The 14,689-nt window shown below is 39.0% G+C and overlaps 1 protein-coding gene across 10 annotated transcripts in view; it reads right to left on the reverse strand.

Moving 5' to 3' along the window:
• The window catches only part of TRAK1 (trafficking kinesin protein 1), a 128,646-nt gene that overhangs the window by 46,011 nt on the left and 67,946 nt on the right, over positions 1 to 14,689 (reverse strand). For 2 of the 10 annotated variants that reach the window (XM_057381056.1, XM_057381055.1), the window contains exon 1: positions 1,833 to 2,294. The exons of 7 other annotated variants lie outside the window; for them this stretch is intronic. In XM_057381056.1, the coding sequence (XP_057237039.1) occupies positions 1,833 to 1,932 (100 nt within the window). In that variant the 5' untranslated portion in view covers positions 1,933 to 2,294. Of the gene's footprint in view, positions 1 to 1,832; positions 2,295 to 7,674; positions 7,788 to 14,689 lie in introns of those variants that run through there. One more of the 10 variants, XM_057381058.1, reaches the window with a different exon arrangement.

Genomic DNA, 14,689 nt, shown 5'->3' on the forward strand with positions numbered 1-14,689 from the left:
ACAATTCCAAAGCAGTGCACTGACTCTAGGACTGTTCTGCACACACCTTTGTGAAGGCACCTCCTAGTCAGTAATGTTAGTTCTATTACAGATTCTAGAAGCAGGACTGAGGGAAGTTACAGCATAGAAATGCTGGGACAGAGAAAATCCTCACTACATCAAAATGACGATGGAAATGATAGTCAAGAAGCGAGTACTCATCCTGCACATGGAATAGGYCGAACAGTTAAGGAGTCTTAATTACACAATTTTAATCATCTTCTTTACAGTAACTATAAATGCTTGAAATTAAGCATATCCTCTGATTTTYTATTTCTGTCACCACATTCACAGCCAGATATAGCTAAAATGTTTCTTGTTCAGCATGAAAAGGGTACATGCTGGTGTTTCCAGCCMCTTTACTTACAGAATGGATTGACTCATCCATTCTCCTGACTACTACCCTTCCCAAGCACACCCACGTGCTAAGATACATAGAAACACCATTTCACACTCGGTTTTGTGTATCTCTATCTCTGCTACACTGAGTGTGTAGGTGACATAAGTGCATAGGTGGAGAAGGCATCTTTAGAAGACATTTCAAACACATACTGAGCTTTTGAAAGGAAGGCACTCWGCAAAGACAGGGCTAAATTTATCCCAGATAGAACTCAACTACTTTTTTCCCTCTCTCAAAATTAACAAGAACAGCTTCAGACTGTTAGATCTGAGGAAAGGTAAAGTCAGCATAAAGAATAAGAGCAGCATGATGTATGCTTCAGCAACCATTTAACTGCAAAGAATAATAGGAATAAAACATTAAAAAATGTCAGCTGGCCTCTCTTGATAAGCTTCCTTTCCATTCCCAATTCCCAGTTTTAAATTTTTTTTTTAACAGTATTCTCTTCAGCACCTTTCCTTTTTGCACAGGCACACAAATTGATAAGCCAGGTGGGATATTTGATAGTGAGTGAGTTTTTACAGGAAAATCCTATGCAATGGGATTCAAAGAGTATGGCTCATTCATCAAGACTCTGGACACAGAACTGTTTACCATGAGGTTAATAAGGGTGTAAATACACAGCAAGTTGCATTCTCTGTGCTACCAATCCTTCAAARCATCTTTACATCAGCTTTACAATAGTGTATTTGGAAGTAAACTGCTGTTTCAGAGCAAAATTTACAGCACATGAAGTAACAGAAATRGTGCATTCAGCTTTTGGTACCTGAAGCCTTGAGAAAGGTTGCYAGATTGGTTGGAAGCAGCCCCAGAATAGGTACCCTCTCTATACAGCAGGTGCACAGGAGGATTTTCAATGCACAGACATTCCCATTTCCATCTGAACGGGCCAGTTGCCCATTATTTCCAGAAAGTATGACAATATTTTTGAGTTGTTTGTTTTATTGAAAACTAAGTCATAAGACTCCACACTTGGATTATTTATGTCTATGTGCTTTGAAATTCATGGATAAGCACAAAATTGCTGCTCTGTTCTAGAAGCACYTGCTGGGAATGATAACCTAAAATATACAGTTTCATAAGACTCACACATGGTTTGGATACAAAATATGCAATAGAATTCCAGAGAGAGAAAATTTCTCAATTCCTGTTTCATTATAAAATAGGTATTGCACAGCCTTCATCTGTCGATCACATATTTGTTCTTTAAGGAAATTTACATAAATTAAGATTTATCTTATTTAGATAWTAGATGCATATTTCATCCAAATGTACTGGCTACACATGTAAAAAGCAAAAYTGTGTGTATTTAGCCCACAAATATYACTCAAATCACTTAYATGTTGCCATGTCCTACTRCCACAAAAGATTGAAAAYAAAAGGTGAMAAGTACCTTCTTCCAAGACATCAAGGCTCTGCCTGTTAAAAGTGCATTCCCTTTTATTTTCCTGTTCATAGTCATATTCATAGCTTTCCTCTTCGTTTACTGACATTGCTGAAGTTATCCCAGGTAGACACGAAATGATGCCTTAGTCTTACAGGCGCTGGGAAGGCATTCCCTCGGAGGCTGTATCTTTTGGGAGAGCAAAGCAAGGTCTCCACGAAGCAGGATACCATCTTTCCTCCCTCACATGCTCAACCAGGGAACTCCGAAGMGAGTATTTGTCCTTAGTGCAACAGCTTTGTGTTGTACAGATGGGGTGGAGGAGGGAAGAGACCATCTGTCTAATAATTACTMGATGGTTTATGTTGCTCCTCATACCAGCTCTGGCAGTAACCAGGTTTTGCTCAAAAGCCCCACTAACATATTTCAGACAAAGTTTAGTGGGCTGAAAGCCCCTCCCTGACACTCCTCACGCCAACAAGGCTCTCTCTCTTCTGCCCCTGCTCTTAAGAGTGAAGTGGTAGCTCCCCACAAGTGTCTCAACACGGAAGTGTGACCCAGCGTCTGACTGTCACACCTGGGAGGGGTGTGCACCGTCACAGAGTCATAAATCACCTCTCGAGTTGCCCAACGCAGCAAGAGCTCACCAGMACTGTGAACAGCCTGAGCCTGTGCTCACACACAGCCAATCCCACCCAGCAGAGAGACCCTGATACCCAGGGATATTGTGCAGTAGAGTCTGACTGCAGCATCCACCACATGCTAAAACCATTGTGTGGAGAAATAGGGAAAGGAGCTTTTYTGTTGCTTTTACAAAACAAGGAGATTCCACTAGTACAAAGAACTTAAAAGACATATCACATTAGCTGTCAAATATCTTGTTTTCCACAGTGATTTTTCTCTTTGGTCTGCTGTGGGAAAAGAAATACCTCACAAGCCCACAAATGGCACCCTAGTGAATTTTCAAGGGTTGTATCTCTTCTTTATTCAACAAGAAAACAAATCTCTGTGCTCAGACCTGTTGGTTTCCAACAGGTTGTGTTTGCTAATCTTGACTACATAAAGAGGGCAGGCTAACTTTCTTATTTAACTTTTTGTAGCCGTAGATATTTAATGTTTGCCAAGTTGCCTTCCTTGCAGTGGCAAACAGGCACTGTTTGCTGCTTGCAGAAAGCATTCCTGTCCACATCACGGGGCAAAGCATTTGCAGGCACTGCAAGGCAAAAGCACCTCACCATTCCCTGAGGGGACAGACAGACATTACATTACAAGCCATTGGAACACAAGAGTTTGAGAACAATTTCTGTGTCACCATTTCTCTAGTGGTGAGGAAGAACGAGGTAGGACGACATGGGAAGGAACTAATTTTACACAATAATGATGAATGATTCAGTTTTAAGTTTCAAACTCTTRATATTTATATGCAAACAATGCAACAAATAGCCAAAGGATGTGAAATACATGCAAGTGCTTGCTGAGGGAAGAAACACTTATTTCTGAATAAAGAAAGATCTTACTACTCAAAATAACTAGACCTTTACTGCCAAAATTTACTGCAATATTCAGCAGCAGCAGAACCTCAAGAACTCAGTGGGGGAAAAAACAGGATTGTCCCTTTCTCCCCATWTCATTACAATAAAAGATGTAATTTTAGTAGTAGTGAGGATTACTTCTAGTTTCTGATAACTTAGAGCTTTTCTGTGCCTTCAAGTTCTTCCCTGTAACAATGAAACACCTCTAAAAAATACTCAAAAAAATCAGACAGTAGTCTGATTCCCATTCAGTGTCAATTTATCACATTTCAGTAATAGCCAGAAAATGGAAAGAGAGTAACCAAAACAATAAGCCATATTAAATGAATGCAAAAAGCAACTTTTTAAAGCTTAGGGACAGAAAAGTGCACCCCTGTCAAACATGCTGTGGTTTTAATAACCCTGAGAAGTGTTCAGATACAGCTAACCATCTAGTTTAGGAAAGACACAAAAAGCAGGCATGCTGCTGCCCAAACTATATGAAAATATAAGGAGCGTAAATAAACATTCCCACAAGTTGGCTTCTGAACTGTGACAAGTATCAACTCATGCTACACAGGAGGACTGACATTCAAAAGCTAAGAGAAAGTGTTGCAATGCCTATTTTGATATCAGCATATGATAAATGCTGATGCAAATTTTATAATGGGTGGAGAAGGAATGTATGCCCCACCCTCACACTATCAACTCATTTTTCATATATTCTGCATTACACCGCCTTAGCAGTGAAGGAATATTTAGGAGCTAATGATTAYAAGCCAGGTTGCCAACAAATGCCAAACCATAAGCAGCTACAGATAAAAAGTTATTTAAAAAAATACCTACATCGTATACCATTCTAAAATACAGCATCTAATCTGGAAAGATTCAAAACAGATTTTTAATATTTCCTGCAAACACATACTCAGGAGTTTTAAAAGTACACTAGAATGAACATTCATTTTTATGGGTTGCCACTGGAAAGCAAATTTGGCGTATTTGCTGCAAAGCCCCACCCTGAACTAGTAGCTGAAGACCTTTACCTCCTGTCAGGGATCTTGTTAAGGGGGTTGCAATGCTCCAAGCATACTCCTGGAACAATGCTTGCACTGAGGTACAGAGTGTATTCAGCAGCTTTGCCATGAAACAGGAAACACACAAGTTAGCTAGGAGCGAGCTTGAAGAAGGGTGAGGCTGGACACAATGCAAACAAACCTTCATATCCTGACTCATTATTTCCAAAGAACTCCAGTGCATTCAAATCATTTTAACTTTCCTTTATCAACAAAAATAGTTCTGCACAATTAACTATTACTAACAATACTACGTATAGAACAAAGAGATTCTCTGTAAGCAAACAAGTCTAAAAACAGCAGATGAAATGSCAGATTTAAAACATGTTGATGAAGAAATTGTGGGTATTTTGGGTGGGCTCTTCAGGAAGGGGAACAAATTGGTCACAGAACTTGTGCTTTCTATTAATGTGTAGTCAAGAAAAGTTAGTTTGTTCAAATTTTTACAGGTTTCTCATATTTCCCACTCTTTCAAAGTCCCACACATAYTATCTTCTGCCACTCCATCAAAGGGACAGCATGCTACTCTTGCAGAAAGCAAAAGAAATGGGACGAAGTGAGAAAACACTTGGTTATTTAGCAGTTGCACAGAATAAAGATGAAAGATATCTCTATGTTAAAATTCATGTTGTCTGATGTGGCTTAGAAGTAGAAATAGCTGAAGTCTGACCTGATAAGTAACAAGGAAACAATGGAGGAGTAAAGAGAAAGAAGAAGCATGGCAAAAGCAGAAAACCAGGAAAATGGTATCAACAATTATGTGAATATAAGCAAGATTCAACTATATTTATCAAGTAYAGAGATAAAAGACATGTGAGCAAAACAAGATCAACCTGGGTTGAGAATTTTAGCTGYATACCTATAGAACAAAGGCTGTTTCGGAGTGTACATGCTAAAGGCATTCGTAAGGCACTCACAGCTTTCAATGGCAGTGCCARCATCCACTAAGACTCAGAGTAACACCAGGGTTACTCTGTCTACAGGGATGGACACAAAAAGGGCCAATGTATGGGGGAGCTGATGGTCACCACACTAACGTAAGCAAGGCAACAGTAAGCAATCACTCCTAAGAGATCAAGCAGAACAAGCAATAACATCATCCACCGTTTTTAGAAAGAAAGTTAGTGACCTTGCTGATAGTGAAAAATACAGGAGAGTAGAGAAGCTCTAAACAGCACCTGCAAACATAACAGGTGGTAAAAACATTTCAATGTGAGTGGGAAGAAAATATGGGAAGGGGTGCTGGAACATAATGGAATGGCTCAGGCAAACATAAAAGGGATCASAAGCTTCAGCACGTGTAACAAACCAGGCACACTGCAGGTCTGGCAGAGGAAAAGAGGAAAGGAAATCATTTCCTCCACAAGAAATTGCAAAAACTGATAGCCAACAAAAGGAGGAGGTAAGATCCAACTTCACATTCACAAAGTCATCTGGAATTGTAGACAATTGAACTTAACATTGTTAAGAGCTGTTGAGGTAGAAATAAACAAGTAGTGGAAGAGAGCACAAGAAAAGCAATTTGATATAAAGTCAGCCTRGATTTCTCTAGAAAGCATTGTCCATTAGAAAAATATTGTACTAAGASAGAGGCAAGGGAACAAGCGTATTCGTGAAAATTTCTAAGGGAATATACCTATCTGTTTTGTTTAGTTGTTTGGTAGTTTGTGGAGGTTTAGTRTTCATTTTTTTCACCCAAGTGAATTGCATGCAGGATTTTTTAATTTAAAAAAAATACATTTTTAAAAACATTGAATGAACCTAAACTTTTATGCTGTTATCTTTCATGATARGAGTCTACAAAAATTGCACCTTATCCTTTTATTCCTCCTTGGTTCTGTCCAAGTCTRCTATAAAAAGAGCTACTTTCCCTCTCGAGTACAGACCCAGCTCTTTCCCCATTMCACCTACACAATATACTTCATTAAAGCCAAGTAAGGTGACAACTGTCACTCATAAAATATTATGCTTGAAAATGYATCTAAAAAGCACAATGTAATAGTTATTTATAGAAGTTTCAATTTATTGTAATGTTAGTTAATCCGTGATTCAAATAGAGTGTGACATTTTATTGTCTATTTCCATCTACTCCTACCAAAAATAAACTCTGTAAAGGACCTTATGTAAAAGAATTAATTATTCTAACCCTACAAAGTCTTTGTCAAGATTTATAAACTGTAAATTTCAAGCATATTTCTTTTTCTTTCGCAAGATATTAAAGAAAATACCACCACCAAATGCAAGTTGAAGACATCATTACTATGTCAGTCATTACAGAAATTCATTATATCTGAGGTAATAGTGAATTACTTTTTTACCTAGTACGTTAAATAATAGCATTAAAACCTTATCTTTTAATTTTAAATATAATTTAAATTAATATATAAKTTATATAATTTTAGACTGTATTTTTTTTTCTTTGACGAACAAGAAGCCACATGATGTTAAAATAACTTGTAAATAAAGGAAACAAAATAAAGTCATGTCCTTTAAATGCAAATCTGAGTCCCAGACGCTCTGACAAAGAATATATGAACAATCTCATCAGCAAAATAATTMTGTAAAATATTATCTTGTGAAGATTCCTACTAGTTTTAATGTACCACCCACTGTTTTCCAGTGTTATATTTATCAAGAAGGGTGAACTRGGTGGGATTCATAACTGAATGCATTAATACATCCGAGCTCTGGAGAGCCCATGTATGGCACAGAAATTAGCTCTCTGACTGTGCTTCAATTTTTCTTAAAATAGGTATTCAAAACAGGTCAGCTGAGCTGTAACTGCCTATCTCATTCTACAAAATGTACAAAGAATCCAGGAAAATGACTCTGCTATCCACAAATACATGGCAGAAAAATAAAAAAACCGATCAAGTGACAGGCATCTCTTTTAATATGCCATCTGCTCCAGGTTTTTGGAAAAGCTTTATTTTCTACTATCACGATGCCTTTGTCTCCTACTGCAATTAGAACACTTCTCTCCATGGCAGTAAATGCCAATACTATTTTAAACCCAAACGAAATGACAGTATCTAAGGCCAAAAGCCRTGTCTTCCACTGAATCTCTCAAATCCTCCTCTCACACACCTGAASTCAGAGAAGCAAAAGAAAGATAAACTCCTTAAAATTCTACAAACCCCAAGAGACTGCTGTTCACCTAAGAGACTGAGACAGGATTGACAGAACTACCATTCATCGTGTAAAAACTATAGATTTTAATTTAAAAATAATTTTAATTTAAAAATGAAAAAAAGCATTATGCCTTACCCGCTGAAGAGATATTTCCCTATCAGACATTAAACTCTTCTTTCTCTTAGGGAAGAACTTCCCAAATACTTCAAGCAGACAGCCAGCACATACTCCAGCTGACTCTCTGAGGATCATGGCTCATGGAAGAAGTATTCTGGGCAGAGGCTCAGCCCTCACAGGAAAACCTGCAAGCCCAGAATCAGACCAACCACTACTGTGAACCCGAGGCCCACATCCCACAAGGTATTTAAATGTTTGCCCAACACCTGTTGCTTATTCCATGACCACAGAACTCCCACAGTTTCTCCAGTGCAGCACACACCTTAAGACAAAAGGGATGAGCAGATCAGCTCTTAGCTCAGATATGCAGGCACACCACACTTCCACATAATGACRCTGAGCAGACAGACATAGAATCATAAAAATGAACAACTGAAGRAAAAAAAAAAGAAGCTACCTGTGGAAGCCTTAACCTGTGAAAAGCTACGGCTTCTATTGACTGTACAACTGGTCTGTTCCTTAAGCTTCTAAAAGCAGACCAACTCAGCCTGTTACATCATACAGATTAATCAGATGCTACAGCATTTACTAGGGTTAAACCTAGAGGATAAAGGTTACATAATGGATTCAATCCAACTTAAAGTGATCAGATCTCTCAAATAAATATGCACCTCTCTCTCTGAACACCWGGACAAGAATAATCAATTAAATATAAGAGAAGTTCAAGTGTAACAAGCTTGTGAAACTGCATTCAGTTCGGAAACCAAGTACTGAGATACAAATGGAGGCACATGACACTCAAACAACCCCAAAAAACCATTCAGATTTTGCCACCCTTATCTTTATGCTTCATGTCCCCTCTGGTATTGTTATCAAAGCACTGCCATATAAATACCTTTATGTATTACATATGTACATCATCCTCTGGGCCTACACTCCTTACTGCTTTCTGTGCTTTGCTTCGCTGTGATTTCAGACTTGCCTTGTTTAAGCTAAGCTCTCCAACCAGAATAAAATCCATGCACAACTACTGCATTCCCAAAGGCTGCATTTTGCTTCAGTGTGCCATCAATAAGGGATCATGATTTTTCCATGCTGCAGAGAATACAGTTTTAGCAATTCCTTACCCTTTCTTGTGTGCCTTCTATCAGAAGCCTGATGAAAACATTTGGTGCTTGATACAGAAATAATCACYCTAGCAAACATTACATAAAAATTGAAAGAGGCACAAAAGATACTGCTTGCCAGAGTTCATAATTCTCCCAATTCAAAAAGTTAACCTGGTCACTATTAAGAGTCTACATTTTTAATGTCTTTCACAGACAAATAATCAAAGAGAAAACATGTACTGCCTCTTAACACATYGAATATATACATATTAGAGGATATCGGTAATGCAGAAAAAAACACGGACTTAAAACTCAAGCCAATAATCAATCTTAACATCAGTATGCTTAAATTCAGCTCAATTACTACAGATACAATTAGTCAGCTTTACAAATATCCCTTCCCCTGCCCAAAGACTGCTCATACAGTGTATATGCTGCTCTGCCACTCCCTTCGGAGAGGAGAAAGCTATACAGCAGAGTCTCTTGCAGCACACTCACAAGARATGCTGAGGTGCAAAAGAGGTGCAGGCATCTCTGCTTCACCAGGGTGTTGCCTTTTTCTGGGTATTTCCTTTTTTATACCATTGAATAATGATGCTCCGGTCCTACAGGTTCCAAATTCCGAAACAAGAGACTAGAAAAAAATATTTACCATCCGTGCATTCTTCATAATACCAGTCCAGTTCATAATAATCTGCTTCAATAAATTTCTGCATAGTCAGTATCCTTCAGTGACATACAGGAGATTTCACTTCGTTGCTAAGGTCAAGTGAAATGCAGCCATGCCTTCTTCCCCTTGCAAAATGCCAGAGCAGAAGGCAGCTCACRGGAAGCTGAAAATGAGCTGCACATCTTCACTAAGGCCGCCACTAAAATAAAAGGAGGGTGCGGAGGGTGTATTTGGGGGGGGAAAAAAAAAAGAAAATAAAAAATAGAAAAAGGATGCAGAAAGGAAGCAGATGCCCTGGCGGCTCCTCTAATAAAGAAGCTCTGCACAGGAGCCTTGGATGGGTGTTAACAAAATCCTCCTATCAAAAGGCTGATGCGCTGACGTTGGGGACACACACCACCGCCCGGCTGGTTCTAACTCATTCCTTTCCTTCCCAGTCTCCACATCTCTTTCAGGCTAATGTGTTGCCATGGAGACGAGCTGGCTCCAAAAGCAATGCAGAGATGAAGAAAATGCATTTTGCTGTTTCTGGCTTTACAGACTAGAAGAAGTCCTCCATACTGGAAACAAAAATCCTTGCTAAGAAAGACGATACAACTCGTTGCTACTGCTCACAGAACCACAGCATCACACTGTTGCAATTCACTAGGGACATGCAGTACATTAATAATGAAAATCTAGTCCATTACGACTCTCCTCCACACACTTTGATAAAAGCCTGCCTTCCCCATGGAAAATTAAATTATGTTCCTGCTTTGTTACACTATTCTGGTCTGATGTAATAGAATGCTTTCTGCATCCCGCTGTTGAGAAATGCCAAACAAAAAAAAAGAAAGAATCAGCAAAATCAGGACAGTAATACATTTCTCCTTGCAAAAAAAAAAGCTAATGTGTTTCTACTTTCTGCCCTCTCCATGAACCACTACCTCTTGTTTTTCCCCAAGCAACTGAGTTTCATAGCTGAAAACAAGAGGTTAGGCCAAATTTTCACTACTCTATTCCTAAAAATGCTCAAGGTCATCACCCAGAACAACATAAGACACAACTTTGTGTTTTTGGACATGGAAGAAAATATTTGTGCAGCCCCAAATAAAATTGTGTTTAAGATATTAGAAGAGAACTTGTCTGAGGAACAGATGGCATTAAATCATCAAAGTCAGCAATTCAAAAAGCACCTCTGAATATGTGCAGATACAGATACCAAGGGGATTGACATCCATTTTGTTCATAACCAGCAGATATTCTTCACCTATTTCTCCCCCCTTTTTAGTAAACACTGTTTCTTTGCAAACACCAGTAGAAGTGCTGGGACAGATCAAGTTGTGACTTATGCTAACAACACAAGATAGGAGGCCATATTGGGTCTGACCAAGGAAGTCTGTGGCATCTGTCTAGCCAAAGACTCCATCCATAAGAGTAGCCAAGAGCAGGTTACAGAGAACTACCCAACATTTCCCACAGCTGCCTTCCCAATCTTCAATTTTTTCATCTTCAGAGACAGAAACTGATACAGCTACTGGCACTTTTAGCAATTCTTGAATGACTTAGCCTCTCTGTTCTTGAGGCCATGTACATTTTTCGCATCTCCAACATCCTCTTGCAAGGAGATCTACATATCTACAGCTCAKGATACAAAAACCCTTCATCTTTTGCTTTGCAACTCATTTGCAACAACATTTACTAACTTAATTTGATACTTCCAKCTCTGGAAATCTGAATGCTCAGTTCATCTCTTCAGTTTAAATCACTCATGATTTTGAAGATACCTATTCAGTTCACCCTCACTCATGTCTCTTCTAGGTTGTTATCACTTATTCTACTCTCTGATTGGTACCACTTTGCTTTACTGTAACAGAAATAAGTAAGGAATAGTCAAGCTGTGCAGAGGAAAATTCATCGGTTCCTTGAMCACATTAGTATTTCAGCTTTACTGGTGTAAGAAACTAGCACTGCAGTTGCTTTGAGTCTTGCAGAGTTTCAGCTACACAGACTCAAAAGGAAAAAACTATAYATGCTATTAAACACAATTAAGGCTATACTGTTAAAATACCGCCAGAGAAAAATAAAGGTTCCTATGGCAACATCAATTCAATTGCTCTGAATACAAGCTATTTGATCCACTTGTATTATTTTTGTCCAAAAGGTAATTTCAGTCTGGTAATGCTATTAAATAAGCATTTAAAATAGAAAGAATTAACACTGACTACCAGCTTAAATTGCTGCAGGGACAATCTCTTTTTTTCATTTGCTGACATTTTAAACAAAGGAAATCTTCAACATGCTAGAATTTTCTTCTCACTGTTCTTCCCACAGCRCACACACTCCCTTTCAATGAGACAGGACAAAAATAGTTCAAGGTAGGGGCTTAGAGCTTTTTTGTTTGTTTGTTTCATTGATTTTTTTTTTACAGATCTGATTGGAAGCATACTGGTGTAATCCAGAAAGGCACTATTTTTCTGTGGAGAAAATCAYTTGTGTGGCCAAATGATTTTAGAACTCCTGAAGAGACCTGGAAATACAGAATAAGTGTATTAACTTCCCTGCATGAAGACAGAAGCCCTAAGCAGACAGAATACTATATATCCAGGTATCTACTCCAGCTATCCAATCCCTTCAATTATATGAGGAACTGTAGCTCTGAAAGCTGGAAGGGTCCTCAAGTTGAACAGAAATTTGTGACCAAGCTGACAAAGCAGCTGCAGACTTGCAGAACCTACTTTCAACCTTYGCAGCCCTACTTTTCCTTCCTACAGTGATGTAGCAGATTCATCTTAAAATAAACTTACAAAATTAGTACATTTTTCTGGTGAGCTGATCTACAAAGTTTTAACCTCTGTGTATTCAAATCTCCATCTTGCAATGCTACATTTCGTTGGGGTATTATTGTGTTACCTTGCCTAAAAGTTCATACAAAATGGGATTAAAAAAAGATTTAGGGTAATAGGTCTGTGACTATAAGTTGCATTTTCCTATTCCAAACCTAAATACAGTTATTCACATTTCTTCAGCACTCCCTTTCAGCTGCTAATTTTTGTTCCATTTTTTTAATGTTTAATTCTAACTAGACAAACCCCTCCCCTTTTATCTGCTCCCCACAGGGCAAAACATACAGATTGATAAAGAACTCCGGCAGTCAATTGTGAACAGGTAGACTAAGCATTCTTTAAGCTTGTGTTTACAAAGGAGTTTCATTAGGCAGAAAAGATGGCTTGGAAAGCTCAAGAGCCCTCTCCTTCCTTTTCGTTGAAATAAATCCATGCTGTAGGTCAACATTAAACTGAGTTGCCTAAATTATCCAGGTTATAAAAAGCACACAAACCCTTTCCTTTGTTTGAAGAGAAGTTTTGACAAAGGTACTTTCATCTACCCCACAGCAGCACACTCAGRACTGTAGTGAACTGCTCTGTTAGGGTGCAAAGCAGCAGCAAGTCATCTCTGCTGGCAARTGAAGTCTTAAAAGGATGTGATTACATAGCAAATCACTATAAATCCAATGTTTTCATGCTTAGTCATTCTCAGCTTTTTTCTCCAAACCTTTTACAGTTCTGTGAGGAAGCTTTGAAACTGAACACTGGAGTTGGATGGAGTATTTCCATGGCAGCTGCAATGGGTTACCTCCCATTTGATTATCTCTGGGTCACATTTCTTCTCTTGGCTACAGCCTCAGGATGGTTCAGATAATTAAACACCATATCGCATCATCATTTTCTACAGTCACCTGTACAGTCACCACCACTGAGGATAAAGTTGCCCATCCCATTAACATCGTCTGGAGCCCTTTTTATCAGAGCAGTRGCTGTACCACTATGCAATGCATATCGATCGCAGTCAGGCACTGCCACAACACACACATTGCAAACTGACAAAGCAGGCATATTTAAAAGCCCAGCTGATTTTCAAGGATGGGCTGTCACACTTATTTCTAAACTGGAATCATTTACTGGAGTGAAGAGTTACTGGTGTTTTCACCCTCTAAAAGACACAATTAGTAAGAGCAAACAACTCTGCAACTTAGGATAGCGATCTCCTCCAGTGCAGTATTTGGTTAGCAAGAAGTCTTGGTTAACCTGGAAAGAGYAGAACCCAGAACAAAACCCAGAGCACCGATGGCATTATTACRAGCAGCTTTCAGAACTGGTATTTGGAAAAATGGGTGCTTCAGATTTGACTGACTCTCCTTCATCAAACTGGGATGACTGTCCAGACTTCAAAATAGTACAAGTGTTTCCTACGGATGGGGCAGAGTTCGTGGCTTCTTAACAGCCTAAGGGCACACTGACSTCACCTGGTACAAGGAAAAGACCCYTCCAATGCAGAAAAGGTCTAACTGTTCTACCAGTGAAATAAAATGAGTTARCATGAGACAGGGGCAGCCAGATGAAATTAGAAGTACTTAATGATAAAAAGCTATTTTCCATATGAAAGGATTATTTCTCCCTTCCCCCAATAATTACTGGAGAGCACTATTTTTGCATTTGTATAAAATCAAAATTGATGTCATCTCTTGCAACCTTCCTGCAAAACCAGCTGTGTAGTTTAATTAAGGTATCACTGGGCGCACTTAAACACCATAAATAAGACTATAATAGCAAGAGTCAGACATTTGAGAGATACACCCCTATCAAGAATAAAGAAAATCAAGATTAAAACTTTAAAGAAACAAATTTTGCAACTGTTCACCACCTGGAAATAATGTATATTACAATCTCCTCCTTTTTTGGTTATATTTTTCTAGAGACAACAAAAACATTTGTAAAATTAAGCTGAGCTTAATACCATGCWTGATTGGCTAGACAAAAATATTACAGCTGCATAGCTATGACCTATTTTTCTAAGAAGGAAAAAAACCCACTGAGAGACATGATTGCAGCTTCCTGGGAGAGGAAAGGAATGCATTACACTGAAGGAATAGCGAATAAGTGAGCCTAGAATGGGACCAAGCACTCCAGGCATGGCCTTCACCACCTCTGAGTATAACTCCCTCAAGCTGTTTCTCCTAATACTGCTCAGGATGCCATTAGTCTACTTTTCAGCAGGGGCACATTGCTGGCTCAAGTTCACCCTGGTGTCCACCAGGATGCCCCTGGTGCTTTTCTGCAAGGCTGCATTCCTACAGCTGGATCCCAGCATCKACTGTGCRTGGGGTTGYTCCTCCCCAGCTGCAGGACTTTGCACTTCCCTATGCTGAATGGCACCAGGCTGTTCGTGACTCAGGTCTCCAGCCTGTCAAGGTCCCTCTGAATGGGAACACAAT

The sequence above is a fragment of the Malurus melanocephalus genome, unplaced genomic scaffold, assembly GCF_030028575.1.
Source record: "Malurus melanocephalus ecotype Western Australia unplaced genomic scaffold, MMel_1.1 scaffold_489, whole genome shotgun sequence".
In the NCBI taxonomy this organism is placed as follows: Eukaryota; Metazoa; Chordata; class Aves; order Passeriformes; family Maluridae; genus Malurus; species Malurus melanocephalus.